General features: G+C 45.8%; 1 protein-coding gene across 3 annotated transcripts; it reads right to left on the minus strand.

The window, feature by feature from the left end:
- Positions 1 to 337: 337 nt before the first annotated feature.
- Positions 338 to 27,500, minus strand: INPP1 (inositol polyphosphate-1-phosphatase). 3 transcript variants are annotated; one of them, XM_060177591.1, is made up of 6 exons: positions 27,398 to 27,500; positions 13,980 to 14,247; positions 8,968 to 9,028; positions 6,205 to 6,405; positions 3,759 to 3,933; positions 338 to 1,045 (listed from the first exon to the last, which is right to left on the minus strand). In XM_060177591.1, the coding sequence occupies exons 2-6, from the start codon at positions 14,181 to 14,183 to the stop codon at positions 490 to 492; spliced, it is 1,197 nt and encodes a 398-aa protein (XP_060033574.1). In that variant the 5' UTR covers positions 14,184 to 14,247; positions 27,398 to 27,500; the 3' UTR covers positions 338 to 489. The 3 variants fall into 3 exon arrangements, with proteins under 3 accessions (XP_060033574.1, XP_060033575.1, XP_060033573.1); XM_060177592.1 differs by lacking the exon at positions 27,398 to 27,500 and having other exon boundaries at positions 6,205 to 6,421; positions 13,980 to 14,117; XM_060177590.1 differs by lacking the exons at positions 8,968 to 9,028; positions 27,398 to 27,500 and having other exon boundaries at positions 6,205 to 6,421.
- Between the last annotated feature and the right edge of the window lie 297 nt (positions 27,501 to 27,797).

Here is a 27,797-nt window from a genome sequence, read left to right on the forward strand (position 1 = left end):
TATTGGAATAGAGACAGAGAAATCGAGAGGGTAGGAGGAGAGAGAGAGGGAGAGACAAAGAGACACCTGCAGCCCTGCTTCACCACTCACAAAGCTTTCCCCCTGCAGGTGGGGACCAGGGGCTTGAACCCAGGTCCTTGCACACTGTAACATGTGTGCTCAACCAGGTGCGCCACTGCCTGGCCCTAACACTCTCCTTGTCATCCCTAATAGTTCAGCAATTGGGTGGATAGAGGAGTTTTAACAGCAGAGAGGATTTCCTCCAGTTTTCTTCATCTGGTTTTTGAGGTGTCTCAAGTGAAACGAGTCACACACTCCTCAAAACTCCACACCCATGTCGTTATTGTAAGAATGCCATTTATTTGTCGAGATTAACATCAGGAACACAATGGGAAAAAAAAAAAAGGTCCTCAAAAGAGATGGATGAATGTTGAGCAGAGACTACCCCCCAAAGAGACGCGGAGAGTGGCTTCGCAGCTCTGTGTCTGGCTATGTCTGCGTCTCCGCCGGGGCGAGGAGGCTCTGGATGAGCAGGCTCAGGAATGTCTCCAGCTGTTTCCCGGACCGGTAGGCCACCAGCCCTCCCTTGTTGGCCCACTTATCCACACCGGCAGCACCCTCGTTCTCCACGTGGTAGGCCAGCTGTGGCAAGCCTCGCCCGGCTTCTGCGGGCCTCGACAAGCACTCGCTCAGGTCCACCATGCCCCCTCCCATGGCCCGCAGGATGGCGTGAGCCGCACAGGAGTCCCACTTGAACGTGGTGTCTTCGGAGAAGATGTAAACGTCGACCAGGCCCTGGATGACACACAGGCTTTTGTAACCGGCCCCAGCGGCCCGGAATATGCGGTCTCCACACACCTGGGACAGTGCCGCCTTGATGGTCTCCTTCTCACTGGTGCTGATGACAGCTGAAAACTGATGGGGGGAGGCGGCCTCCGTCGGGTTGCTCTGCGTCTCACTGCCATTCCTCTTAGAGGCAGGGGACTGAAGGGAGTGGACGTTGGTTCCCATATAAGAAAGGCCCCAATAGTACTGGCCTTTCCATCTGTGGAAGAGAACGTTCAGTTTACAGAGGTGGGTTATCCCATTGTTTCTCTCTCTCTTTTTAATTTTAATCTTTATTTATTGGACAGAGGCAGCCAGAAATTGAGAGGGAAGGGGGTGGTAGAGAGGGAGAGAGATAGAGAGATACCTGCAGCCCTGCTTCACCACTCACAAAGCTTTCCCCCTGCAGGGGGGGACCGGGGGCCTGAACCCAGGTCCTTGTGCGCTGTAACATGTGCGCTCAACCAGGTGCGCCACCACCATCCCGTTTGTTTCTTTTTATTTCTGTTGTTTTCCAACTTATTTATACAGGCTAAAACATGTATTATGTACTCAGTGCCATTAAGCCTAGGAATGGATGTCAAGTCATTAAGTTATTTTTACAAAATTTTCATCTCTAGGAAGCTGAAGTTTGTTGCAGATTAAAAATGCCATCAATTGGGGGCTGGGTGGTAGCGCAGTGGGATTAGTGCACATGGCGAGAATTGCAAGGACAGGCATGAGGATCTTGGTTCGAGCCCCCAGCTCCCCACCTGCTGGGGGGTCACTTCACAGGTGGTGAAGCAGGTCTGCAGGTGTCTATATTTCTGTCCCCCTCTCTGTCTCACCCTCCTTTCTCAATTTCTCTCTGTTCTATCCAGCAACAACAATAGCAATGACAACAATAATAATAACGATAAACAACAAGGGCAACAAAAGGGAAAATATGGCCTCCAGGAGCAGTAGATTCACAGTGCAGGCACCGAGCCCCAGGGATTACACTAGAGGCAAAAAGGGGGGAAAAAGCCACTAATTGTACATCAAACCTAGGATTACCCTGAAATCTGTGGGCTTTCCAGCCTCTAGGAATATTTAAGGCTTAGCTGGGAGAAAAGGTTAAATTGACAAGACTCCTCTCACTCTGCAAAGCTTTCACAGTTCTACAAGTTTTTGTTCTTTCGATGGCTTATTCCCTCCCTTCATCTGCTAGCTGGGTTTTGACTTGAACACCAAGAAATTCCTTCCCAGCAACAACGGCAGTCGAAACGACACCCATCTCTTATCAATCTAACGAGATATGCTGGGTGATTTACTGTTTGCAGAGAAGTAAACTGAGGCACAGAGTTCGTGAATTGCTTGCTCTAGTCCACATGGCTGGTCAAAGATAAAACTTGCATCAGACTCAGTCTCACTCCATATTTGAAGGCTTTCATGAATATTGTTAGGCACCAACATTCCCAAGCCAGGGCTATATCTCACTCAGTCTTCATTAATTTTAATGTGGTTCCCCCCCCTTTTTCCTTTTCTTTTTTCTTTCTTTCTTTCTTACCTTCTTTCTTTCTCTCCTTTTCTTTATTTTTAGTTCATGTGTATAAGATCTCTAAATTCCACAGGAGTGGAACCACCTAGTAGCTAATTACATGTTTGCCTCCAGAATTATCTTTGGGCTTGGTGCCTACACTAGGAATCCACTGTCCTAGTGGCCATTTTTCTCATTTTTTTTTGGACAAGACAGAGAGAAATGGAGAGAGGAGGGGAAGACAGAGAGGGGGAGAGAAAGATAGACCCCTGCAGACCTGCTTCACCACCTGTGAAGAGACCCCCCCCCCCGCAGGTGGGGAGCCGGGGGCTTGAACTGGAATCCTTACGCCGGTCCTTGCACTTCACACCATGTGCACTTAATGTGCCACTGCCCGGCCTCCTTAATGACTTTTTTTTTTTTTTTAGTTAAAATTTTTTTCTTATCTTAATTTATTGGATACAAACAGCCAGAAATTGAGAGGAGAAGGAAGACAGAGAGAAACAGAGTCAGAGAGACACCTGCAGCCCTGCTTTGCCACTTGTGAAGCTTTCCCCCTGCAGGTGGGGACCAAGGGCTCGAACCCAGGTCCTTGTGCACTGTAATGTGTGCTCAACCAAGTGCACCGCTGCCCAGCCCCCTTTAATGACTTTTTAAAGATAACAGAACTACAGCTTTAACTGTCTTTTTCCTTGGGTTAAAGGAAAAAAATGACAAAATTCCAGGGATATAGTTTATGACAAAGATTAAAGAATTCTCAGTTGTCTGAAGTAAGTCAAGGTTGAATAAAAATATATAGTCCATAATAATTAAAAAGCATCTCAGAGGCTGAGTGTTGGTGTACCCAGTCAGGCATACATATTATCATGACCAAGAACTCAGGTTCAGGGTGTCTCCCCCCCACCCCACCCCCACCCCAGAAGGGGCGCTTGACAAGCAGTGAAACACAGCTGCAGGATTCTCTCTTCCTCTGTCCTCCTGAATCTGCCTTCAGCTCTCAATTTCTCTCTCTCCTCTCAAACAAAAGAAAAATGGCCACTGGGAGCTGTGGTTCACTGGGCAGACACCAAGACTCAGTGATCACCCTGGTGGTGAAAACAAACAACTGTAATTTAAAAAAGAAAGAAAGAAAGAGAGAAAAGAAAAGTTGCCAGCAGGCAGCTGGACTCTGCCATGCCCAGGAGAGAGCCTCTAAGCACAGCTGGCTTCATGCCATCTTCTGTTCTCTGCGCAGGCATCCAGGGAGGGCAAGGGAGGAAAGGGGTGCGGAAGAGTCGAGCATTTCATGGGTTCAAGTCCCGACCTGCAGATACTTCGTAGGGTCACTGCAATGCACCCAGTCTTGGGGTGGCATGGACTGGAAGTCTCCACAGTGAGCAGAGCCGCAGCTGTGCATTCTAAAAGCCACGGTATAGCCACAGGACGCGTCTTTTACCTGCGTGTGCTTGAGTCTTGTGATGTGAAAGGCTGGTTGATGACTCCCATCAAGGGCTCCCCTGTCTGTGTGTCATAGACACCAATTAAAATGGTGACACACTGCAGTCCGCTGGGGAAGATGCCTTGGTTGGATTTGGTGTCGGCAGAACCTTTTATATATTGGTAAGTGGAATCTGAAAAATGAAGTACAGGTGTTTGGATCCAGTGAGAGGCTGTTTTGCTTATTTTATTTTTTAAAAAAGATATTGTAATTTGTTATTGGACAGAGACAGAAATTGGGAGGAGAAGATAGAGAGACACTTATAGCCCTGTTTCACCACTTTTGAAGCTTTCCCCTTGCAGGTGGGGGCCTGGGGCTCGATCCCAGGTCCTTGTGCACTGTTATGTGTGTGCTTAACTGGGTGTACCACCTCCTGGTCCAAGAGGTTATTTTGAAGACAACGAATACATCAATAAATTCTCTCCTAATTTATCTCTTCTACGAGTTTGGTGCCTGTCATGTTCTGAATATCGCATCTCCCCTCATGACTTAATTTCACCAAAGGTGATGGTAGTATTTACTGCCTTTGGGGGGGGGGGGGAGCAGATGGTGCTGCACCTGGCTGAGCGGCCATATTACAATGCACAAGGACCTGGGTTCAAGCCCCCAGTCCCGACCTGCAGGGGGAAGCTTTGTGAGTGGTGAAGCAGGGCTGCAGGTGTCTCTCTCTCTCTCTATCTCCCCCTTACCCTCTTGATTTCTTGCTGTCTCTCTCCAATAAATAAGGATAAAAAATTAAGTGCCTTTGGGAGGTAGTTAAACTAGGTAAGATTGGTGCTCTTATAAAAGAGGTTCCAAAGAGATCTCTAGTCCTTCCCAGCGGAGGACATACCCAGAAACACTGATTCTGAGCCAGGAAGGGGCTCTCACCTACGCAGCCCAGCACCGTGTCTCTAGAATCTCCAGCCTCCAGAGCTGGTTTTCGTTGCTTACAAGTCACTTGTAACAGTCTAGCTAGACTCACAGAACCAAGCTTGCCCTCTGCTGTTTGACTCTGGTGCTTCACTTTCATGCTGATTGAGTTTTTATCTTCCCATCTACATGGGATCCCTTCAAGGGAGAGGACATGCCTTCACTTCCCAAGGCATCTGGTATAGCATCTCACCTGCCACACACACTCAAATATTCAGCACGTATCAGGTGCACTTAAAAGATGGTGACTGGGGGTCGGGCGGTGGCGCAGTGGGTTAAGTGCACGTGGCGTAAGGATCCCGGTTCGAGCCCCCAGCTCCCCACCTGCAGGGGAGTCACTTCACGGGCGGTGAAGCAGGTCTGCAGGTGTCTATCTTTCTCTCCCCCTCTCTCTCTGTCTTCCCCTCCTCTCTCCATTTTTCTCTGTCCTATCCAACAACAAAGCAATGTCAACAATGGCAATAATAACCACAACGAGGCTGCAACAACTAGGGCAACAAAAGGGGGGGGAAATGGCCTCCAGGAGCGGTGGATTCATGGTGCAGGCACCGAGCCCAGCAATAACCCTGGAGGAAAAAAAAAAAAAAGATGGTGATTATGGCTTCTGGAGGGAATCTCCAGCGCACTCACTACATAGAAAACAAGTCCCACCATTGGAAAATGCCAATGGTGGTGGTACCAGCGAAGAAATCATTGGAGCTCCCATGGACAAGGAGGCAAGGAGTTTAATTTCTCTCTGTGATGTGCACACCAGCAGATGAGTGACAACATCTAGGGAGGCAACACCAGCTAACAAAGTGCTGGGCTAATGTGCTATCAAACAGAAGTCACCTTATCACAGAACGAAGACACAGGAGGTCCTGGTGTCTCGGAAACGTCAACCGATTCTGATTTAACCTTACAGGATCAAGGATTTGGGAAGAGAGTCTTAGTTTGCATATGTATCTACTAATAGGATATTCCGAAATTCCCTCATCAGTGGCATTTCCGTGAAGCTGTATTAACGTAGGGATGGGTGGGTAGGAGTGGGAGAGTTGGCCTGCTCAGTAGACATAGTGGTAGGACATGATAGAAGGGTGAGTGAGAAAACTCTCTGAAAACTGACTCAGAGCATTATAGTAGTCGTCTCACTGAGATAAGATCTACTCTTTTAAAAACAACGAACTATATGCCATGGTTCATTCAGCATGCCAAAAACACGAGTGAGTTTACGCAGGGCTCCGAGGCTGAGTGCTAGGGCACCCTACTCAGCTATATTTTGTTTGACCTGTGCAGTGCCTCTGTCACCAACAAGCAGAAGCAAACCTTTACACACAGCTCTCGGAAGTACACATGCTGCTATGGTAACACGTATAACTCAACTCTTCATTGGTCATTTTAAGATATACAAAGTATGAAGAATTATAAGAGTGCTGAACCATACACACAGTAACATTTATTTGTCCAAGGTCCCCCCCCACCCACCCCGCCAGACACATTCTCCTATACTTACCTATGGGATCCACCCAGATTCCCAGAATGTCCTGTGGGATGCTGACCTCTACAGAATCCAGTGTTGGGTCCGAAAGGGTAACATCTTGATGAACAACACTGGCTAATGCTTCTGACGCCAACTTGTTACCATTAAGGACTTTGCTAAGAAGCTCCACTGTTTCTTCCTCTGTTGCACACAGTCTTAGGATCACCTTTTCCCCTAGAGGAAAGACAAACTAAAAGCCATTACATTTCAAAGAGTTTCAGGGAACAAAACACACAAACAAAAAGAAACAGGGAGAGGGCAGCAAAAGCTGACAATGTGTCTACACCACACATTTTAAAAACGATTTAAAAAATTTTTAATGATTTTAAAAATCATTCAAATAATGATCAGAGTCACCCACTGGACTGTCCAAGATAATGGCCTTGCAGCGGTCACTCGAGCACTTTATATGAACAGTGAGGGACACTGAAGGAAAGAAAGCCAAACGCCTCTTCTAATCCTCCTTGTCTACACTCAACTTCATCACCAGCCCACTATTTCTTCCTCCACATTTCTCTGTCCCTTCAACCTGCCAATCCCAGTCTTTCCTTCGGCTTTTGGGAAAATGCGTGGAGGGTGCCTTTTGCCCTTATGATTCTATAAATTCAATGAGTCCTTATGAAGTAGCCAAACATGGGATCTGAAATGCAAAATTTCTTATGAGTTTATCAGAGACAGGAATGTTTGAGCCTTAAGAATTTTAAGTGAACGTGCAAGGACCCAAGTTCAAGACCCTGCACTCCATCTGCAGGAAGAGGAGCTTCATGAGAAGCTGCAGGTGTCTCTCTCTCTCTCCCTGTCTCCTCCCTTGACTTCTCTCTCTCTCCTCCATATATATAGTATATACATAATATATACATTACACATATATAAAGAAAAAGGCTACCAGGACAGTGGATTCATTAAGCAGGCACCAAGCCCCAGCAATCCCCTTGGTAACAATCCTCACTGTCATAGAAGTAACCGCATCTTAATACACAGCATAGAAAGAAGACATTTCTAGAGTTAATCCAGAATTTTCCTTTTTCTGTTGTAAAGATGCCTTCAAATGCTTGATCATTTGTCAGTGTTTAAAGTTCACTACTTTAGTTGTCTGTTAATCAAAAACTGCTACAAACTGAAACGAATGTATTTCTCTGCAAAGACTCAGAGAGATTATGATCTTCATATGCATACCACAAGGAACACAGGGGCCCCTCAAAGGAGAGTCTGACCCACAGGAAACTAAAGACTTAAAACTTGGTACAACAAAACCTTGCAATTAGTCCAACTCCCTTTACGGAGGCTCTGAGAACAGAGAACCGGGGTGGTTTGCTCAAGATGAAATGGTATTTCAGCAGTGGGCTTTCTCTACATTATTATTATTGTGATTTAATATTGATTTACAAAATTATGAGATGACGGGGTATAATTCCACACCGTTCCCACCATCAGAGTTCTGTGTCCCCATTCCCTCCACTGTAAACTGCAGTGGTTCTCCCAAGGTCAAACATAAGGGTTGACTATTATATCTACTACTATCTGTAACTATATATATTTGCCCTTTTTTTTTTTTTTCCTCCAGGGTTATTGCTGGGCTCGGTGTCTGCACCATGAATCCACCGCTCCTGGAGGCCATTTTTCCCCCTTTTTGTTGCCCTAGTTGTTGGAGCCTCGTTGCGGTTATTATTGCCATTGTTGACGTTGCTTTGTTGTTGGATAGGACAGAGAGAAACGGAGAGAGGAGGGGAAGACAGAGAGAGAGGGGAGAGAAAGATAGACACCTGCAGACCTGCTTCACCACCCATGAAGCGACTCCCCTGCAGGTGGGGAGCCGGGGGCTCGAACCGGGATCCTTACGCCCTTACGCCGGTCCCTGCGCTTTGCGCCACGTGCGCTTAACCCACTGCGCCACCGCCCGACTCCCATATTTGCCCATTTTTTTTCCTATGGTCCTATCTTCCCTTCCTTTCTAAGTTACACCCATGCCTATTACTACTTCGGAATGTCCTTTTTTTTAAATCTTCTCTCTCTGGGTCTTGGGGTACTGATATAATTAGAGTTTGGAGCCCTTTGGCCATCCTCCCCTAACATTACTCCACCTCTGGGGGTATGGACCAGTATTCTGGGTGTGTGTGGGGGGGGAATGTAGAAGGTGGGAGTTCTGGCTTCTGTAATTGAACTCTTTCAGGGGCCCATGAATAGGCTTCCACCTCAGGCTGGAGCACAGCTGTGTAGATCTTATACCTGAAGGCATCTGTAACTTCCATTAAACCCCAAATAATTGTGCAACTTTCCCCAAAGGGAAGTCATACATTACTTAAATATTAATGATTTACATGTAAAATATTCCATGTGGACTTGCTAGATACTCTAAGATTTAAATGACACAAGGGCCAGGTGGTGGTGCACCTAGTTAAGTGCACACATTACAGTGTGCAAGGACCCAGGTTCAAGCCCCTGGTCCCCACCTGCAAGGGGAAAGCTTCACAAATGGTGAAGTAGGACTGCAGGTGTTTGTCTCTCTCTCTCTTTCTCTCTCCCTCCCCTCTCAATTTCTGTCTCTATCCAATAATAAATGAATAAATTAAAAAAGATTTAAAGATGCAATATTCTGGGAGTATTGAACACAGATTTCATGTGCTTTTAATACACTACACTGTTTGTCTGAAAGGCTCCCAAACATCCATTTATTTGAACACTCAAAGGCCACATGATAATTAAGTCACAAAATTATATTAAGATTTTTACACTTACCCAATTCATTAGTAAACTCATTAGACTCTTCTCCAAAAACTTTGTCTCCCAAGCCTGGAAACTGAACAATTCAGAGTATAAGAAACAACAACAGCTACATACAACTTCAGTTCTGAACAGATTTTCATTTGAGTGTCACATTAAATAGCACAATTATTCGGTTGTGTAAAAAGTCATGACACAATCTTTTTTTTTTTTTCATTGAAAAATGTAGAAAAGTACATCATGATTTTTTCAACAGCCCAACAGATCTGGCATTCCGAAATTTCCAGTTCCAGAAATGAGTTCAAGCATATGAAATGAAGTCATCTTGGTTCCGTGCTACATCTTCTGAAATGTTCCTGTCCCTACAGTCTTCTACAAAGTCCAAGTCATGATACAACCTGTCTCCTTATGTCCTGTTCCGTTTGCGGAAGTACTTGAGGCCATTCTCCCTGTACCGAGGGTGACTGACTGGCCCTTTGTTCCCATCACTTAGAAGTCTGTCTCGCATAATCTCAATAAAGAATGGAGGAGGGGGAGTCTGGCTGTAGCGCAGCGGGTTAAGCGCAGGTGGCGCAAAGCACAAGGACCGGCCTAAGGATCCCGGTTCGAACCCCGGCTCCCCACCTGCAGGGGAGTCGCTTCACGGGTGGTGAAGCAGGTCTGCAGGTGTCTGTCTTTCTCTCCCCCTCTCTGTCTTCCCCTCCTCTCTCCATTTCTCTCTGTCCTATCCAACAACGACAACAACAACAATAATAACTACAACAATAAAACAAGGGCAACAAAAGGGAATAAATAAATAAAATAAAATATTAAAAAAATAAAGAATGGAGGAGAAAGCATGATTTTCAGGAATTTTAAACTTTACTCAGGAAAAGTGAGAACCTTCGCATGTTAGGCAGAGAGAGGGGGGGGAGCGGGAGTAAGATGGGGAGAAAGAGAGGGAGATAAGTCGCAGAGCTCTTACTCACATGTTGCTGGGAGAATGACAGAGAGAGAGAGAGAGAGAGAGAAGCCTCTCAGAGCTCTTAAATGTCCACCCCGGACTCACCCAGCCCAGAGTCAAGCTATGCCCACAGGTCTAGCTTACGAGAAGGCTCAAGCCTCGCCTCCACCTTGCCAAGCCACACCTGTCACCACTCCCATTTGCTGGCAGCAGTTCCCCCCTCCTCCCCCAGGTATGCAGGTGTGCCCGGGGAATATGTGTTCCAGGCAGTGCCCTCTCCAGGAACTTCCTGTCCCTCAACAATCCCTCTGAAGAGCCGAAGAACTAGAGTATTTACAACGGAGATGTTTTAAACTGTTGCTCCAAAAATTCCTCTTGTAGTTGATATTACTGACCTAGCACTTGAGACTGGAGAGAAAGCAGATAATGTGGAATCTCTGCCCTCTCTCTCCGTGTGTCACTATCTGAAAGACAAAGTAGGCTCAGGAGCGGCGAGACCACACCTGTACAAGGTCTCAGCATGGCCAAAACATACACTGCCAGGTATGTCTTCTACCTTTTGGAGGCATCACTAGCCTTCAGGCTAAAACACAATACACAGAAATAAATACTTTGCTGCTAAACTAAATATGGGGTTGGGTGTTGTGACCCCAACAGGAGTTTGGGACTATTAGCACACGAGTGTCGTCAGCCTGAGGAGGTGCTTCAGAGAAGGGAAGGTGTAAAGCAGGGACTGGGAGCAGGGCGCCCTCTTTGGCTGCTGCTGCTTCTCCTGGTCAGAAGCATCTCGAAGGACGTGCCCCAGGTAGCCGTCATGGCCACTTCTCCTGGGAACTGCACACGTGTGACTCTGCTGGCCGGTAAACTTTTAGACCCCTGTACAGCCATGAGCAGCCTTTACCTCAGCTGATAATTGTTTCTCTTATGGGACTCAACTTTTGATAACTATACTCAGACTTTATGGACCTGGCGTACTCTCAACCCCTGATGATCAGTGCTTATTTTGCCTTTTACCTCTTTCATACTAATAAACCTTGTATTGTTTAAAGCAGTTCCCAGTTCCCCGCTACAAATCCTTTTACGTGCCCTAGCTCCCCCCAAACCCCTTTTTAAGTTACAACAGCTGGGTGGTGGCGCACCTGGTTAATTGTAATTGTGTACATTACAATGCACAAGGACCCCAGTTCAAGGCCCCAGTCCGTACCTGCAGAGGAAAACTGTCACGAGTGAAGTAGGGTTGCAGGTCTCTCTCTTTCTCTCTCTCTCTCTTCCTCTCTCTCCCTTTCTCTCAATTTATGACTGTCTCTATCCAATAAATTAATAAACATAACAAAAAAGGTTTTGTTTTAAAAATAATTTATACATTAAAACTGAATTAAAAATGAAGCTAAGAATGCTCTCTCATGGCCTAGTTGGCGGTGTAGTGGCTGGAGCTTGAGGTCCTGAGAGCTGTCCCTGGTATCACATATGGCAGTGATGCTCTTGTTTTTTTTTTTTTTTTTTTCTCTCTCTCTCTCATATTAAGAAACAACTAGGGAGTTGGGCAGTAGTGCAGTGGGTTAAGCGCAAGTTTTGCAAAGCACAAGGACTGGAGTAATGATGCCGGTTCAAGCCCCCGGCTCCCCACCTGCAGGGGAGTCGCTTCACAGGCGGTGAAGCAGGTCTGCAGGTGTCTATCTTTCTCTCCCCCTCTCTGTCTTCCCCTCCTCTCTCCATTTCTCTCTGTCCTATCCAACAATGACAACATCAATAACAACAACAATAATAACTATAACAATAAAACAAGGGCAACAAAAGGAAATAAAGAAATTTTAAAAAGAAACAACTAATAAATCTTTTTTGGATAGATTTTTCTCTCAGTTACAGAAATACTCGTTTCACTGTTTGTTTTTATTTTTTTATTTTAACCCAGAGGATGTAGGGTATGAGAAGTATAGCCTGTAGAAATTTCAACAATCACTTAGTCCTTTTTCCTCTGATCAAGAATCCACTTATCTCTCTTGTGAAATTCTACCTTGTGAAATAAATAAAACAAATCTTTAAATCTGGCACTCTAAGAGTTGAGAGAAAATAACTTCTGTCACTTCTTAGTTTACTCCAAGAGTCTGGAGGGACAGCACCCAGACATCTCTAGATGGGAGAGTGTCAGCTGTGCTGGACCCAAACTCCAGGCAGAGTATTTATTGAGAAAGACATCAAAAGGAACAGGAATATCAGCGATGCCTTTAGGTAAACGAGAGGAGCAATGGTCAAAGCACCGATGACTTTCAAGGTGTGGGAGACATCAAGAATGTGTTAGACCTTGATGACAGTAGCTTCGTGTGAAGGCCACTAGCCAGGTGCAGTTCTCGGAGGCCGCAGGAAATAGTCAGGTCACTCGATTGTGTGCCAACCCCAACCCCTTCAGGGAAGGCTCCAGAGGCTGGAGTTACAGAGATGCATGCTGCAGAGTCCCAAGGCCTGTGGGCTGCCACCGTGACTCTCTGACTCTCTTCATAATGGTTATGCAAACAGACCTGAGGCTCCAAAGAGTCCCAGGTTTAATCCTCTGCAACAGAAATGCAGTATCAGTGTTCAAATCAGATGGGAAAGTGGTCTGGAGTATAGTTAATATTTCCTTTTTCTTAAAATTCTTTTTTAAGTACTTTTTTTTTTTTTTTTACCAGAATACTGCTCACCTCTAACTTATGGTGGTGCAGGGGGGATTGAACCAGGGACTTTGGAGTCTCAGGCATGAGAGTCTGTTTGCACAACCATTATGCTACCTACCCCACCCATGCCACTGTTAGTTAGAACTACTTATAAACAGCTTCTCTTCCCACCCTCCAGCCCTCCAACTTAAGAGAACTAGAATTACAATCACTGATTGCTGTAAACAGCTTTTCAATTAAAACAAAGGAGAACTTTGAGTCTCCAAGACTCTACACGTCCATACACAAGACAACCACTAAAATATGATTACAACAAAATGGTGGGAGTTAAACAAATTTTAAAAAAGGTGGTAAAACTTTTATTTTCTGCTAACAGGGTGAGGGTAGATAGCATAATGGTTATGCAAACAGACTGTCATGCCTGAGGCTCTGAAGTCCCAGGTTCAGTCCCCCTCCATCACCATAAACCAGAGTTGAGCAGCGCTCTGGTTAAAAAAAATAAAATAAAATCAATTTCTGCTGATTTAAAGCATGTACTACTCACAAACACACACACACACACACACACACACGCAAAAGCCAACAATATTTAGCAAAACATAGGTACGACTTTCTCTAGTGATGGGATTAAGGATTCCTCCCTCCCCCAGAGAATATGCATTTTTAAAAAACTTTTTAATATTTACTTTCCTTTTGTTGCCCTTGTTGTTTTATTGTTGTAGTTATTATTGATGTTGTTGTTGTTGGACAGGACAGAGAGAAATGGAGAGAGGAAGGGAAGACAGAAAGGGGGGAGAGAAAGACAGACACCTGCAGACCTGCTTCACCGCCTGTGAAGTGACTCCCCTGCAGGTGGGAAGCCGGGGGCTCGAACCAGGATACTTAAGCAGGTCCTTGTGCTTTGCACCTCCTGCGCTTAACCTGCTGTGCTACAGCCCGACTCCCAGAATATGCATTTTCTAAAAAAAATATTTTATTTATGAGAAAGATAAGAGGAAAGAGAGAATGAACCAGACATCACTCTGGTACATGTGCTGCTGGGGATTGAACTCAGGACCTCATGCTTGAGGGTCCAGTGCTTTATCCACTGCGCCACCTCCATGACCACATGAGAATATACAATTTTTTTATTAAACAGAAAACTCTTTAAAAAAAATAAAAAGTTCTATGCCAGCCAATTCAAGATGTTTCTTTCTAGTTGCTGGAAATGTGATTTTTTTTTTTTAAATTTTCCTTATTTGCTTTTAATACATTTAAAAATATTTTCTGCAGTGGACATTTTAGTAGCACTGTAATCAAAACAGGGGGAGACCCGTGTTGTTTATATGAATCCAGGGTGTTAGTATTCGAAAGGGGGTGGGGAGAGGAAGGGACAGAAGGGAAAACCACAGGGGCAAATAGTTTGCAGTTCCCTTGGCTGTGGCCTTTCTTACCTTGTTCTCCATATTCTGTTTTATAACTTCCTGGACCAGCACGTCCGCCAGGGTCTTGAAGTCGACTGCAAACTTCTTGTTCTTCTCTCCCCCTCTCTTCTCTTCTATCAGCAGCTGGAAGAGGGCTTCCTGCTGCCTACAAGCCCGGGCGATGTTGGCGGCTTTTTCAGAGACTCGCAACAGCTCTCGGAGAATTTCTGACATTTTGAAATCTTGCTGCTCAGCTGCTACCGCCGGTGGGACCGGCACCCAGCCTCTGTGTCTCCAGCTGGAGAAGAGAGAGCAGAGCAGAGTGATGTCAGATTGCTTCTTCCCACACTGCCAACAGCCGCTCTGGTAGTTCACCTGCTTAGCGTGGCGAACAGCTAGCGTTTGTCACGTTCATAGCCTCAGCGTGGAAGACTGCACATCTTAAAATATATGTGGGAGCCTCCAAAATCCACTGTGCAAAGAACTGAATGCCCAAGAGAAAGAAAGTTCTTTTGTGAAACCTACATTCTCTTAGAGACTTTGGGATAGACACGCAGCTAGACACACTTGACAAAGAAGAACCACGTTTTTGTAATGACCTTGGGATAGTCTCGCACGCTCGCGGGCAATGTTGAGATAGTGCTCCTTCCTTCATCCTGGGGGGGGGGGAGGTTAAAGTAAGTGGGGGTGGGGGTCTATCTACCATCGAAGGCAATGTTCTAAAGTACTGAGCACTGCACCAACAAGCAGTGTTTTGTTCTGCAAGACTTAACAGGGTACTTGTGGATGTGCAACTCTAGTGATCTGATCACTTTTCCATTAAAGAGAGAAAACGCACGCACACACCTGTGCTGCTCTTGTATGTCACAGAGTTTGCCTAATACAATGAAGCAGCACCTGCAACTTGCTGAGACTTGCAGATATTCTGGCTTCTAAGAGTGCTGCATTACCTACCTTTATATTGGGTCTAGCTGGCCATCAGGGAAACCCTTCTCACTTTACCCACAGTAGCTACCTTCCATTGAGATCTTTAATAGTTCCTATCCCATTGCTGTCAGAGTTTTGAGAAGCTGTCTGGCCTGCTTAATTGTCAAGGAAATTGAAGTTGAGAGAGGTTAAGTAACCTCTTCAGGGTTACACAAGAGCAAACGGCAAGGCTCAGACTTGATACCCAGAAGTCCAGGCTATTTACTATCAAACTAGACAGCACGCTTCTGCTTTTTATTTGATTTTTTTGTATTTTTCCCCACTGTTGTTGTTGTTGATAGGACAGAGAGAAATGGAGAGAGAAGGAGAAGATAGAGGGGGAGAAAAAGACAGACACCTGCAGACCTGCTTCACTACTTGTGAATTGATCCCCTGCAGGTGGGGAGCCAGGGGCTCGAACCGGGATCCTTGAGCCAGTCCTTGTGCTTCTCATGCATGCTTAACCTGGTGCACCACCACCCGGCCCCCTCATTTTATTATTTTTTTGAAGTGGCCTTAATTTTTTATTACAGTCTTTATTAATTAGATAGACACATCCAGAAATTGAGAGGGATGGGGAGATAGAGAGGGAGAGAGGCAGAGGCAGAGAGACACCTGCAGCCCTGCTTCACCACTCTCAAAGCTTTCCCCCCGTAGGTGCGGACCAGGGGCTCAAACCTGGGTCTTTGCTCATTGTAACATGTGTGCACCATCATCTGGCCCCTTAGTTTCTCTTTTTCAAAGTTCCCTGAACGGACTCCAGGAGGCTGGGAATCAGTACAGTTATGAAGATGTCAATGCAGCAGAGTCAACTGTGAACTGTCTTGCTTTATTCGCCTTAAATTTGCTAGAAAAAAATACATATATATCAACCACACCTTGAAAACAGGCTCGAGCTGAATAGTAATAAAAGGCAAAAATAACAACAATGAAACATATTCCTTCACCATAAGACAAAAAAAATTTTTTTAACTGAATTTTAATTACTTTAAGATTCAGGTGTGCCCTGTGGAGAGCAGTCTGGAGAACTCTCAGAAGGCTAGAAATGGACCTACCCTATGACCCTGCAATTCCTCTCCTGGGGATATATCCTAAGGAACCCAACACACCCATCCAAAGAGATCTGTGTACACACATGTTCTTAGCAGCACAATTTGTGATAGCCAAAACCTGGAAGCCACCCAGGTATCCAACAACAGATGAGTGGCTGAGCAAGTTGTGGTATATATACACAATGGAATACTACTCAGCTAGTAAAAATGGTGACTTCACCGTTTTCAGCTCATCTGGGATGGAGCTTGAAGAAATCATGTTAAGTGAAGTAAGTCTGAAACAGAAGGATGAATATGGGATGTTCTCACTCACAGACAGAAGTTGCAAAACAAGATCAGAAGAAAAAACACTAAACAGAACTTGGACTGGAGTTGGTGTATTGCACCAAAGTAAGACTGGGGTGGGGGGTACTGGGAGTTCAGACCCTGGAACATGATGACAGAGGAGGACCTTGTGGGGGTTGTATTGTTGAGTGGAAAACTGAGAAATGTTATGCATGTACAAACTACTGCATTTATTGTCAACTGTAAAACATTAATCCCCCAATAAAAAATAAATTTAAAAAATTAAGAAAAAGATTCAGGTGTGAATATGTGCTGCATTAAGTTTGCCATTAAAGTTCAATTCTATCCTTCATCCTTCATCATACACTTTAAAAATATTTTATTTATTAATAAGAGATAAGAGAGAGAGGAGAGAGAGAGAGGGAGAAAGAACCAGAATATCATTCTCATACATATGCCACCTGGGACTGAAATGGGACCTCATGCTTGAGTGTCCTGAATGAAAGACTCAAAGATTCGCTTCAGTGGGCTTGAACCTAAATACCAAGGAAAAAAAAAAACCCCCATAAAACTGAGGTTCCAGGGGACCAGGTGGTGGCACACCCAATGAAGCACACACATTACAGTGCACAAGAACCCAGGTTCAAGCCCCCAGTCCCCACCTGCAGGAGGAAAACTTTGAGAGTGGTGAAGCAAAGTTGCAGGTGTCTCTCTGTCTCTCTCCCTCTCTCTGTCTCCTTCTTCCTCTTGATTTCAGGCTGTCTCTAGTCAGTAAATAAATAAAGATAATAAAAAGAAGAGAAAACGAGAGTGACAGAGAGCCACCACAGCACCATTCCATCACCCGTGGAGTTCACAGCTCATGATGGCTTCATGTAGGCTCAAACCAAGTGCCTCACACACAGCGGGGTGTGCATTCTACTAGGTGAACTCTCACAGCCCTACAGCTTTTCATCTTAAAAGCATCATGAGGGGGGTGGCAGTGGCACAGCGGGTTAAGCGCACGTAGTATGAAGCACAAGGGTCCCGGTTCGAGCCCCCACCTCCCCACCTGCGGGGATCATAAGTGAAGCAGTTCTGCAGGTGTCTATCTTTCTCGTCCACTCTCTATCTCCCCCTCAATGTCTCTCTGTCCTATATAAAAAAGCACATGTAGCATATAAAGGAGGCCGATTCCAAAGCTTCCTAGATAAACAATGTCACTGTCTGTTGTACTCAGCTCTGCTAAAGCCAACCATTTTCTTGCCTGAAAAGAAAAACTGTACCACTGTACAGTGTTTGCTAATCAAGAAAGCTCCCTTATTATTATTATTATTTAAAATATTTATTTACTTTCCCTTTTTTGTTGCCCTTGTTGTTTAACATTGTTGTGGTTATTGATGTTGTCGTTGTTGGATAGGACAGAGAGAAATGGAGAGAGGAGGGGAAGACAGAGAGGGGGAGAGAAAGACAGACACCTGCAGACCTGCTTCACCACCTGTGAAGTGACTCCCCTGCAGGTGGGGAGCCAGGGGCTCGAACAGGGATCCTTACACCGGTCCTTGCGCTTTGCGCCACATGCGCTTATCCCACTGCGCCACTGCCTGTCCCCCGCTCCCTTATTATTATGCCTCACAGCACCCAGATGAGCTATTCCACAGGCCACAGGCTCCAGAAATACACCGCCCTGTCATGCATGTGCACACTCCATTCCCTCATGGAAGAAGTGTGTCAGCTTAGCCCTGATGAGTTTCTACATGTTGACCACAGAGAGACATCAGCTGTACACTGGCATCCTGTAATTAACAGATGCTCAGATTTTAGGCATTTATCTGAAGACAATAAGCACATTGTTCAGTTCTAATACTATCCCTGAATTCAATTATAGTCACTATTTTGATCCCAGGAGACAATATGGCTCTTTGGCCAGCATGCAGGCCAAGTCTCCAACTTGAGTTTTTAACTAGACTTCCCTCCAGTTATCCTGTCAAAACCCATTATGCCCCCCCCCCCCCGCCTCTGTGGTCTAGGCCACAAAAATAATCTCTCACAGATGCCACCACCTAGATGCAATTCTCTCGAATGAATTATCATCTCCCGGGCCAAATGGATCATTGAGGGCTGAACTCCTCCAAGGGAGACAAGTCACCATGCTCTAGGTTGCCCCAAGTTGCCTCCACATTTCTCTCCATCTGTTCTCAATTCAGTTTCCACAGACAGGCTACACCCCTGAAGGGAATGTTGGGAAATTCAACCTCATCTTGAATGACTCAACTTTAAATAACATGCCTGTGAGGAGACTGAGGGTTACACCCAACAGGGGGTTTCTTTAGATCCATCAATAGGTACTGTTAGTACTCAGGGAAATTCTCTCTTATAGATGCTTAAAAGATCCTCACGCTGATTAGCGACCTAAGTTAATTTTATCCAAACACTGTAAATGAAAATTATTAGAGACTACCAATCAGTAAATCATGACAGATGCCATTTTTTGATAACATTAAGGTTAAAATAAAATACTTTTATTGAGTATTTCTTTCCCCAAAAAAAATAAAAGGGAGGGGGAAGAGAAAAAAAAGTGGAGAGCCGGGGCATCAGTCTGGCACATGCAATGCCGAGGACCAAGGCAGGATCCCACGCCTGAGTGCTGACTCCTTACCCACTGTGCCACCTCCTGTGCCAACAGTCAGTATTTCTGACCAGAAGTTCTAAGAACCACCGGCATCAGATTTATTTAAGGTCCCTACTAAAACTTTGGACAGATTCCTGGACTCCCTTCCATTTCAGTGAGCCAGAACAGAATTTTTAAAATGTTATTTATTCGTTTATGGACTGGAGACCAAAACAAGGATGAAAATGGGAGACAGAGAGTGCAGCACTGCTCCACCCGTGAAGCCCCCTACAGGTGGGGACGGAGGGCTTGAACCCGGGTCTCTGTGTATGATAACATGTGCACGTGCACTCAAGTCAGTGAGCCACCATCCGGGCCCTGGAATCTGAATGTTGCCAGCATCTTCAGTAACAATACAGACTGAGACTCAGTAGTTGCTGTTCTTTCAGCTGCTTGTGACTACCAGGTACGGAAGGGTGTGGGCATCTGGTGACATCTGTCTCGCAGGAAGCACACAGGTGGGATGGTTCTGCTACCAGATACGGAGATGCAAAGGCACAGATCGTCTTAATGTGGGCTTAATGTTTACCAGGTACTCACTATTTGTCAGTTAGCGTGTGTGTGTGTGTGTGTGTGTGTGTGTGTGTGTGTGTGTGTGTGTGTGTGTGTGTGTGTGTGTGTGTGTGTGTAAAGCGCAAGGACCGGCATAAGGATCCCGGTTCGAGCCCCCGGCTCCCCACCTGCAGGGGAGTCGCTTCACAGGTGGTGAAGCAGGTCTGCAGGTGTCTGTCTTTCTCTGCCTCTCTCTGTCTTCCCCTCCTCTCTCCATTTCTCTCTGTCCTGTCCAACAATGACATCAGTAACAACAACAATAGTAACTACAACAACAATAAAAAAAAAGGGCAACAAAAGGGCAAATAAATATAAAAAAATTTGAAAAAAGAAAGCTAGAGAACTGAAACAAATGAACTTTCACACACACACACACACACACACACACACACACCAGAAGTGAACAAACTGTCTCAAACTTTGTGAGAACTACAGCGGGTATTGTTGGCATGGGTTGTAGCACAGAACTCTGGTGGTGTGAAACTGTGCCTTGTCATCTTATGATCTTTTTAAAGTTATTTTTTTATTTATTTATTGGATAGAAACAGCCAGAAACTGAGAGGGAAGTAGGAGAGAGGAAGAGAGACACCTGTAGCCCAGCTTCACCACTCGTGCAGCGTTCCCCCTGCAGATGGGGACTAGGGGCTTGAACTCGAGTTCTTGTGTACTGTAATGTGTGCACTTAACCAGCTGCGCCACCACCCAGCCTCTTCAGCTACCATTTTGTAAACCACTATCAGCCACAAATAAGAAATGGCTTGGAAAAACTAGATCAAGGGTGAACAGACTGTCTCTTAACACTTTGTGAGAACCACAGTGAACCACTGCTGAGAGCGTGGGGACACAGAGCTACACCCTGTGATCTCACAATCTTATAAATGACGCTTAATCAACTAAGTACAAGAATGGCCTGACTAAAAAAAAAAAAAAATCATAGTTGAGTAACCTACACATATGTCATAAGTGAAAAAGAGTACAGTGGAAAATACACAGGCTCTGAAATTAGATTCACTTGGACTCCAGCCATGGCTCTGCTAATTTCCTTCCCTCTCTGAGTCTCTCTCCTCCCCTGTAGGATGAAGGTAATATTAGCCTTGAAGGGAAATCGTGAAGATCAAATGATTGTTTTTTTTTTTTTTTTTAAGAAGACTCAGCTCAGACCCTTGCAGACAGAAGGTAACGAACAGCAGCATCTCTATGACAGTCGACTTTACAGAAAGCAGTCATGTGTCTTGAGAAAATAGAGAGACTGGCAATTTCATAAGGGTCACTGAAATCATTTCTAAAAAGAAAAAAAATACTAGTTCATTTAACTGCAAAGGGCTGGGAGCTACTTGTAATTCTCTGAATGACCCAGAATGTCGTTCTTCATGTAGGTCAGACTTGCTAGCCTCATGGAAGGAAGACACAAGAGAGCCATTCTGTCAGGGGGCAGGGAGGAGGTGGAGGTGGTTGTTCTATTTTGTCTGTTCTGGTTTTTTTTTTGGATCAAGCGAGTTTTTTTTAGGATGTTCTGTATTTTTAGGATGTTCTGTATTTTTTGGGTCAAGCGAGTCCATTCTCCTGTGAGCCGCCCACTTGCCACAATGCTGGACATTCCCTTTTGTTGCTCACAGGGACGGAAATGTGCTGGCGGAGATCATGCCGTCACCCAGCCAGGTCTGCTCTCTAATGAGCAGGCAAGTGGGTCAGAGTATTTCCGGTGATGTGTTCCTTCTTCCTGCAGATAATCCACTACTTTCACTGAGCCTGCATTTTTTCCCATTATACAATGCCTCTCTCTCTCTCTCTCTCTCTTTTTTTAATTAATTTATTTTTTTTTTAATTTTTCCTCCTCCAGGGTTATTGCTGGGCTCGGTGCCTGCACCATGAATCCACCGCTCCTGGAGGCCATTTTTTCCCCCCTTTTGTTGCCCTTGTTGTAGCTTCGTTGTGGTTATTATTATTGCCCTTGTTGACGCAATTCGTTGTTGGATAGGACAGAGAGAAATGGAGAGAGGAGGGGAAGACAGAGAGGGGGAGAGAAAGACAGACACCTGCAGACCTGCTTCACCGCCTGTGAAGCGACTCCCCTGCAGGTGGGGAGCCGGGGGCTCGAACCGGGATCCTTACGCTGGTCCTTGTGCTTTGTGCCACCTGCGCTTAACCCACTGCGCTACCGCCCGACCCCCCTCTCTCTTTTTTTTTGGCTCCAGGGTTATCACTGGAGTTCAGTGCTGGTACTATGAATCCATTGCTCATGGCGACCATTTTTTCTATTTTATAGAACAGGACAAAGAGAAATTGAGAGAGGAGGGAGGGAGAGATAGAGAGATAAAGACAGACACCTGCAGACCTGCTGCACAGCTTGTGAAGCATTCCCCTTGCAGGTGGAGAGCCGGGGGCTCAAACCTGGTCCTTATGCTTGGTACAATGTGTACTTAACCAGGTGCACCACCACCTAGCCCCCGATGTCTCCCCTTTTGAACCCCGAATCCTGAATTCAAATGTTGAATTCATCTTTTCACTGGTTCTCTGAGGACTGGCAATTGGGTGCTTTTATGTGGTGGCCCTCACAGTTATTAACACACACACCTTACTTACACACAGTTATTAACTTACACACAGTTATTAACTTACACACAGTTATTAACACACACACCTTGTTCTTCTCCCTTACTGTTGCCTGACATTTAGAGGCTGAATCAAGGGGCAGTTTGGAAAGTGGAAGTTGCCCTGGAAAGAGGGCTTGTGAAATGGATGCAGGTCCACCAAAGCATAGTAGAAGACTCGATTGATTTATTTTTAATTTTGTTTATTTATTTACTAAATTTTTTGTATTTATTATTTTCTCTTTTGTTGCCCTTGTTTTTCATTGTTGTTGTTGTTATTGATGTCATCATTGTTGGATAGGACAGAGAGAAATGGAGAGAGGAGGGGAAGACAGAGAGGGGGAAAGAAAGACAGACACCTGCAGACCCGCTTCACCGCCTGTGAAGCGAGACTCCCCTGCAGGTGGGGAGCCGGGGGCTTGAACTAGGATCCTTACGCTGGTCCTTGGGCTTTGCATGACATGTGCTTAACCCACTGTGCTACCGCCCGACTCCCTATTTATTTATTTTTTACCAGAGCACTGCTCAGCTCTGGGTAATGGTGGTGTGGAGGATTGAACCTGGGACTTTGTGACAAAAATTAAAATGCTAGGGGAACCCCCCCATTTCTACCTTTTTCTCCTCTCTCAATTTTTCTATCAAATAAATAATTCTTTAATAATTTAATAATAAATGAAAGAAACACTTTAACATCGGTTATTTTTTATCCTCTTCTCCAGTTATAAACACTTTCATTAAATAGAAACACTGTTCCTTTCGCTATTGTTCTGTGTTTCAATTGTATATGTCTATCTACAATAGTCCAACTTTGATTTTTTTTATGCTAACAGATGTTTTCTGAATAGCTCAGATGTCACAAATGAAACATGAAATTACATAGAATATAAAATAACCAGAAGATTCAGTGTAACTATCTTAGGAAACAATAATCAAATGGGTTTACCACATGGGAAGTATGAGTTGTATGAACCACAGAAGCACATCCCTGGCCAGGAATAAATACTTTCTGCATAAAGATAAGAGATGTATGGGTTACAGGATATTTTTCAGTAGAATATTACTTATAGTTTGATAACTGTTCATCAAAATGGGGGGGGAGGGGAACACTCATGCTGAGATTAAACGTAGGGCCTCCTATCTGCAATGCATAAAAACTTACCAGAGATCTACATACCCAACCAAAGTTTTTAGAGTCTTATCAATCTTTCAAGTTCATTCAAGTTGAATGTGAATGCTTGGTTTTTTGTTGTTTTTTTTTTACATGACATTTTTGAGTTGTTTTATCTTCTGACCTTATTTTTTTTAACACCTCCTTTAGGTACCAAACTCACCTAACACTTTTTTTTGTTCACTAAATGAGTCAAGTTGTATGATAGAAAGATCTATTTTCAGCCATGGGAGAGTTGCTTTCACACTCTGCTTGACTTTTAGACAACAAGCCTCTTAAATTCTCAGGGACTTGTTTTCCTTGTATTTGTAAAGAAAGGAAGGTACCGAGACCTTAGCTGGGATGATTTCTATGGTCTGTTCCAGTTTGAAAATTGTCTCTGATGTCTACTTTACGCGTAACAGAGTTCTAACACATGCTACCAGTGTGCTATAACAACCTGTAAATATTGCACTGTGATAAAAGCCAGACTCAAAGGAACAAATACTGCATGATTAGCCTTACTTGAGATACACAGAATAGTCACACTTATAAAGACAGAAAATTCAGTGGTAATTCCCAGGGTCTGGGAATAAGGATTGCTTAGTATCACAGAGTATCGGTTTGAAATAATAATAATAAACGCTCTGTAAATGGGTAATGGTGGCAATTGTGTAACAGCTAGAATGCACTTAATAACAGTGAATAACACAGTTAAAGTGGTAAATTCTGCATAAACTTTATTACCATTTCTAAAGGTTAAAATGCATAATTAAAAAACTTTGATATTCACCACCTACTTAGTCAATAATAAAAACATGCTTACTGAATAAAGAGGTCAGAGTAGGGCATGAACATCACTGAACTTCTCTGTTCCAGTCTCTTGGAAACAGAGTTGGCAGTCAGCTGAGGTCAAGAACAAACACCTCATCACAGACCCCTGCAAGCGTCAACCCGGCTTTGACCTGGCACGTTATGATTGAGCCCTCCTCAATCGCTATCGAACAGGCCATGGCCGGTGCGCCGCTATGTTCTACCACTGGGGAGCCAGAGATGACCCGAACTGCCCCTGAGGCTCCAGACAGACTATGACCCACATAGTCAACGACTGCCACCTCTCCAGATTCAAAGGAGGTCTCGAAACTTTACATCAGGCTCAACCTGACGCCGTTGACTGGCTACGGAAGAAGGGCAAACGCTAGAAGAAGAATCAGGTTGAAAGGTCAGGGACCAGGCTATTTTTTCTTAAAGCTGAATTTTCAGAGCAATCAGTCTAGGTTTTAGTACTTAGACTGTATGTTTACATGCAATAGTCTAGGCTTGAAGCTTCCACCTAAGTCCTCACTCTGTCCACGATGACTCTGAGTTTGCAGGCCCCCTAAGAGCAGGACATAGGCTACATTTTCTCCATCTCCTCGCAACACAGAGAGAAGGCTGTAAGTTAATGAAAGGATTTTCATTCCATTAGAGATAAATGTGTCTAGAAGGATTTTCTTGCCCCAAAATTAATCTGCAAGGGGTTATTCCTTATGTAAAATTTAGTACTATAACTAAGAAAACATGACTGGAAGGAGTTCTCTACCAAAAAATAGTCATTTATTGGCCCTTACTATTTATTTCCATAATGAAAAATAAAGTACATGACCTAAAATACACTTTTTTTTGCCTTTAGGGTTATTGCTGGGGGCTCAGTGCCTGAACCATGAATCCACTGCTCCTGGAGGCCTTCCCCCCCTCTTTTGTTGCCCTTGTTGTAGCCTTGCTGTGGTCATTATTGTTGTTGATGTCGTTCGTTGTTGGATAGGACAGAGAGAAACCGAGAGAGGAGGGGAAGACAGAGAGGGGGAGAGAAAGACAGACACCTGCAGACCTGCTTCACCGCCTGTGAAGCGACTCCCCTGCAGGTGGGGAGCCGGGGCTCGAACTGGGATCCTTACACCGGTCCTTGCGCTTTGCGCCACGTGCGCTTAACCCGCTGCGCTACCTACCACCCGACCTCTAAAATACACTTCTTGAACATTACGGTAAGAAATCATAATTCTGGCGCTGGGTAGTGGCGCATTTGGTAGAGTGAATGTGGTATCCAGCGGTGAAGCAATACTGCAAGTCTCTTTCTCTCTGCCTCTCTATCTCCCTTTTCCTCCTGGATTTCTCTCTCTCCATCCAAGAAACATATATCCAAATTCTTAGATTCTGTCATGTCACTTGGGCAGGCTTTTTAAAAAAATCTTTATTTATTTATTGGATAGAGGCAGCCAGAAAGGAAGGAGGAAGGAGGAGAGAGAGGAGAGAGAGACACCTGCAGCATCAATTGACTCACCACCTGTGAAGCCTTCCCCCTGCAGGTGGCGACTGGAGGCTTGAACTCTGGTCCTTGTGCAATGTAATGTGTTCACTAAACCAGGTGGCCACCAGCTGGCCTCTCTCTCTTCCTCTCCCCTTTTACTTTTCTGTCCTATAAAATAAATTTTAAAAAGGCAAAAAATGAGGACACTTAACTGTTCAAGTCAGGGGTTTGTTCAGTGGATTATTTTTATCATTCGACTATGGTCAGGCTTCTCTGGCTCCAATGCCGGGAGTCACAGGTGAAGGTCCGAAAATGTTTCATTCAACATGTTTGCTGCATTTAGCAGTCTGTACATCCAGCCTGAACTTACTGTCCTACTGAAGCAAACACCACTCACACATTATCCAATCCAAACCTTGGTTTCTTCTACGTAACTGTAGATTTACAATGGCTGGTAAGATTGACCAGCAGCTGGTGTAACGGACTTGCTAGCCTTCCTGAGTTAGCTCCCTGGCACCACATATACTAAGGTGATGCTTTGGTTCTCTCTCATTAATAAATGGATTTATTTTTCAACTTAGACTTCAAATTGGAGACTCTCCAAAGTACACATTCTGGGTGTGTCTGCTTGCTCTTCAAGGATGCATTAAATAGCTAGACATTTTCTTTCATGTTCATTTGATCGAATCTTTCCCACCTACTACTCTGGGTACAACTAACTGTGCCTATCTTGCAAATTCATGTCGCAAGGCTGTTTTCTGTATTTTGAAAAATTTAAAGAATGAGGCCAAGTAGTGACACACCTGGTTGAGCGCACATGTTACAATGTGTAAGGACCTGGGTTCAAGCCCACAAGTCCCCACCTGCAGGGGGAAAGCTTGGCGATGACGGTGAAGCAGGGCTGCAGGCCTGTCTCTCTCCCAATCTCCCCCTTCCCTCTCGATTCCTGGCTGTCTCTATGTACTAAATAAAGATGACGATAAAAAAAAGTTAGGGGCCGGGTGGTGGCGCACCTGGCTGAGCGCACAAGTTACTGTGTACAAGAACCCGGTTACGGCCCGGTCCACTCGGTCGCGAGTGGTGAAGCAGGGCTGCGGGTGTCTTTCTTTCTCTGTCTCTGTCTCCCCTACCCTCTCAATTTCTGTCTCGATCCAATAACAACAACAACAACAATAATAATAATAAAGAAAAAATTTGAGAATGCAAAGCAAGGAGGTAAGACTTGTCTAAATACAGTTCCTTCCACCCAGGGCGGCCAGCAGCTATGGACACTAAGAAGCAGCATCTCCGAAAGCAAAAAAAAAAAAAAAAAAAAAAATTCCAAGGGCGCTTGGCAGCTCCTGTAGAAGCAGGGCCACTCCTGAGGAGCCATTCGATTTGCCACGAGACAGGTTCAGGACGTTTTCCAATAAAATCCAACAGAAAGCTATTTGCTCATCAAAATTTTCTCGCTCTCTCCCACCTACTTCCCTGCAGAGAGCCAATGGAACCGCCAAACCCCAGGGTGACCGCAGGCCGGGCAGTACAGGGGGCACCCCCGGAACCCCCAGCCTCTGGGGTCTGACTCAGCTGCTCCAGGAGCGCACCCGAGCCCCTGCTCCAGGCCCCCCTCCCCGACCCTGACCCAGACCCCAGACTCACCTGCCGGGGAAGAGCACCCGAGCCCCTGCTCCAGGCGCCCCCGACCTCTGGCCCCGACCCCAGACCCCAGACCCACCTGCCCTGGGAGAGCACGCGAGTCCCTGCTCCAGGCGCCCCGACCTCTGGCCCCGACCCCAGACCCCAGACCCACCTGCCCGGGGAGAGCACGCGAGTCCCTGCTCCAGGCGCCCCCGACCCCTGGCCCCAGACCCCACCTGCCCGGGGAGAGCACGCCAGTCCCTGCTCCAGGCGCCCCCGGCCCCAGACCCAGATCCACCTGCCCCGGGAGAGCACGCGAGTCCCTGCTCCAGGCGCCCCCGACCCCCGGCCCCAGACCCCAGATCCACCTGCCCTGGGAGAGCACGCGAGTCCCTGCTCCAGGCGCCCCGACCTCTGGCCCCGACCCCAGACCCCAGACCCACCTGCCCGGGGAGAGCACGCGAGTCCCTGCTCCAGGTGCCCCCGACCCCCGGCCCCAGACCCCAGACCCACCTGCCCGGGGAGAGCACGCGAGTCCCTGCTCCAGGCGCCCCCGACCCCTGGCCCCAGACCCCAGACCCACCTGCCCGGGGAGAGCACGCCAGTCCCTGCTCCAGGCGCCCCCGACCCCCGGCCCCAGAACCCAGACCCCAGACCCACCTGCCCGGGGAGAGCACGCCAGTCCCTGCTCCAGGCGC

The sequence above is a fragment of the Erinaceus europaeus genome, chromosome 18 (assembly GCF_950295315.1).
Source record: "Erinaceus europaeus chromosome 18, mEriEur2.1, whole genome shotgun sequence".
Lineage (NCBI taxonomy): Eukaryota > Metazoa > Chordata > Mammalia > Eulipotyphla > Erinaceidae > Erinaceus > Erinaceus europaeus.

Coding starts and splice junctions, on each gene's coding strand:
- INPP1 (XM_060177591.1), bottom strand. CDS start 14,183: ATGTCAGAAATTCTCCGAGAGCTGTTGCGAGTCTCTGAAAAAGCCGCC. Junction 9,029..13,979: donor AACAGAATATGGAGAACAAG/GTAAGAAAGGCC, acceptor TGAATTGTTCAG/TTTCCAGGCTTGGGAGACAA. Junction 3,934..6,204: donor AATCTGGGTGGATCCCATAG/GTAAGTATAGGA, acceptor TTCATTTTTCAG/ATTCCACTTACCAATATATA.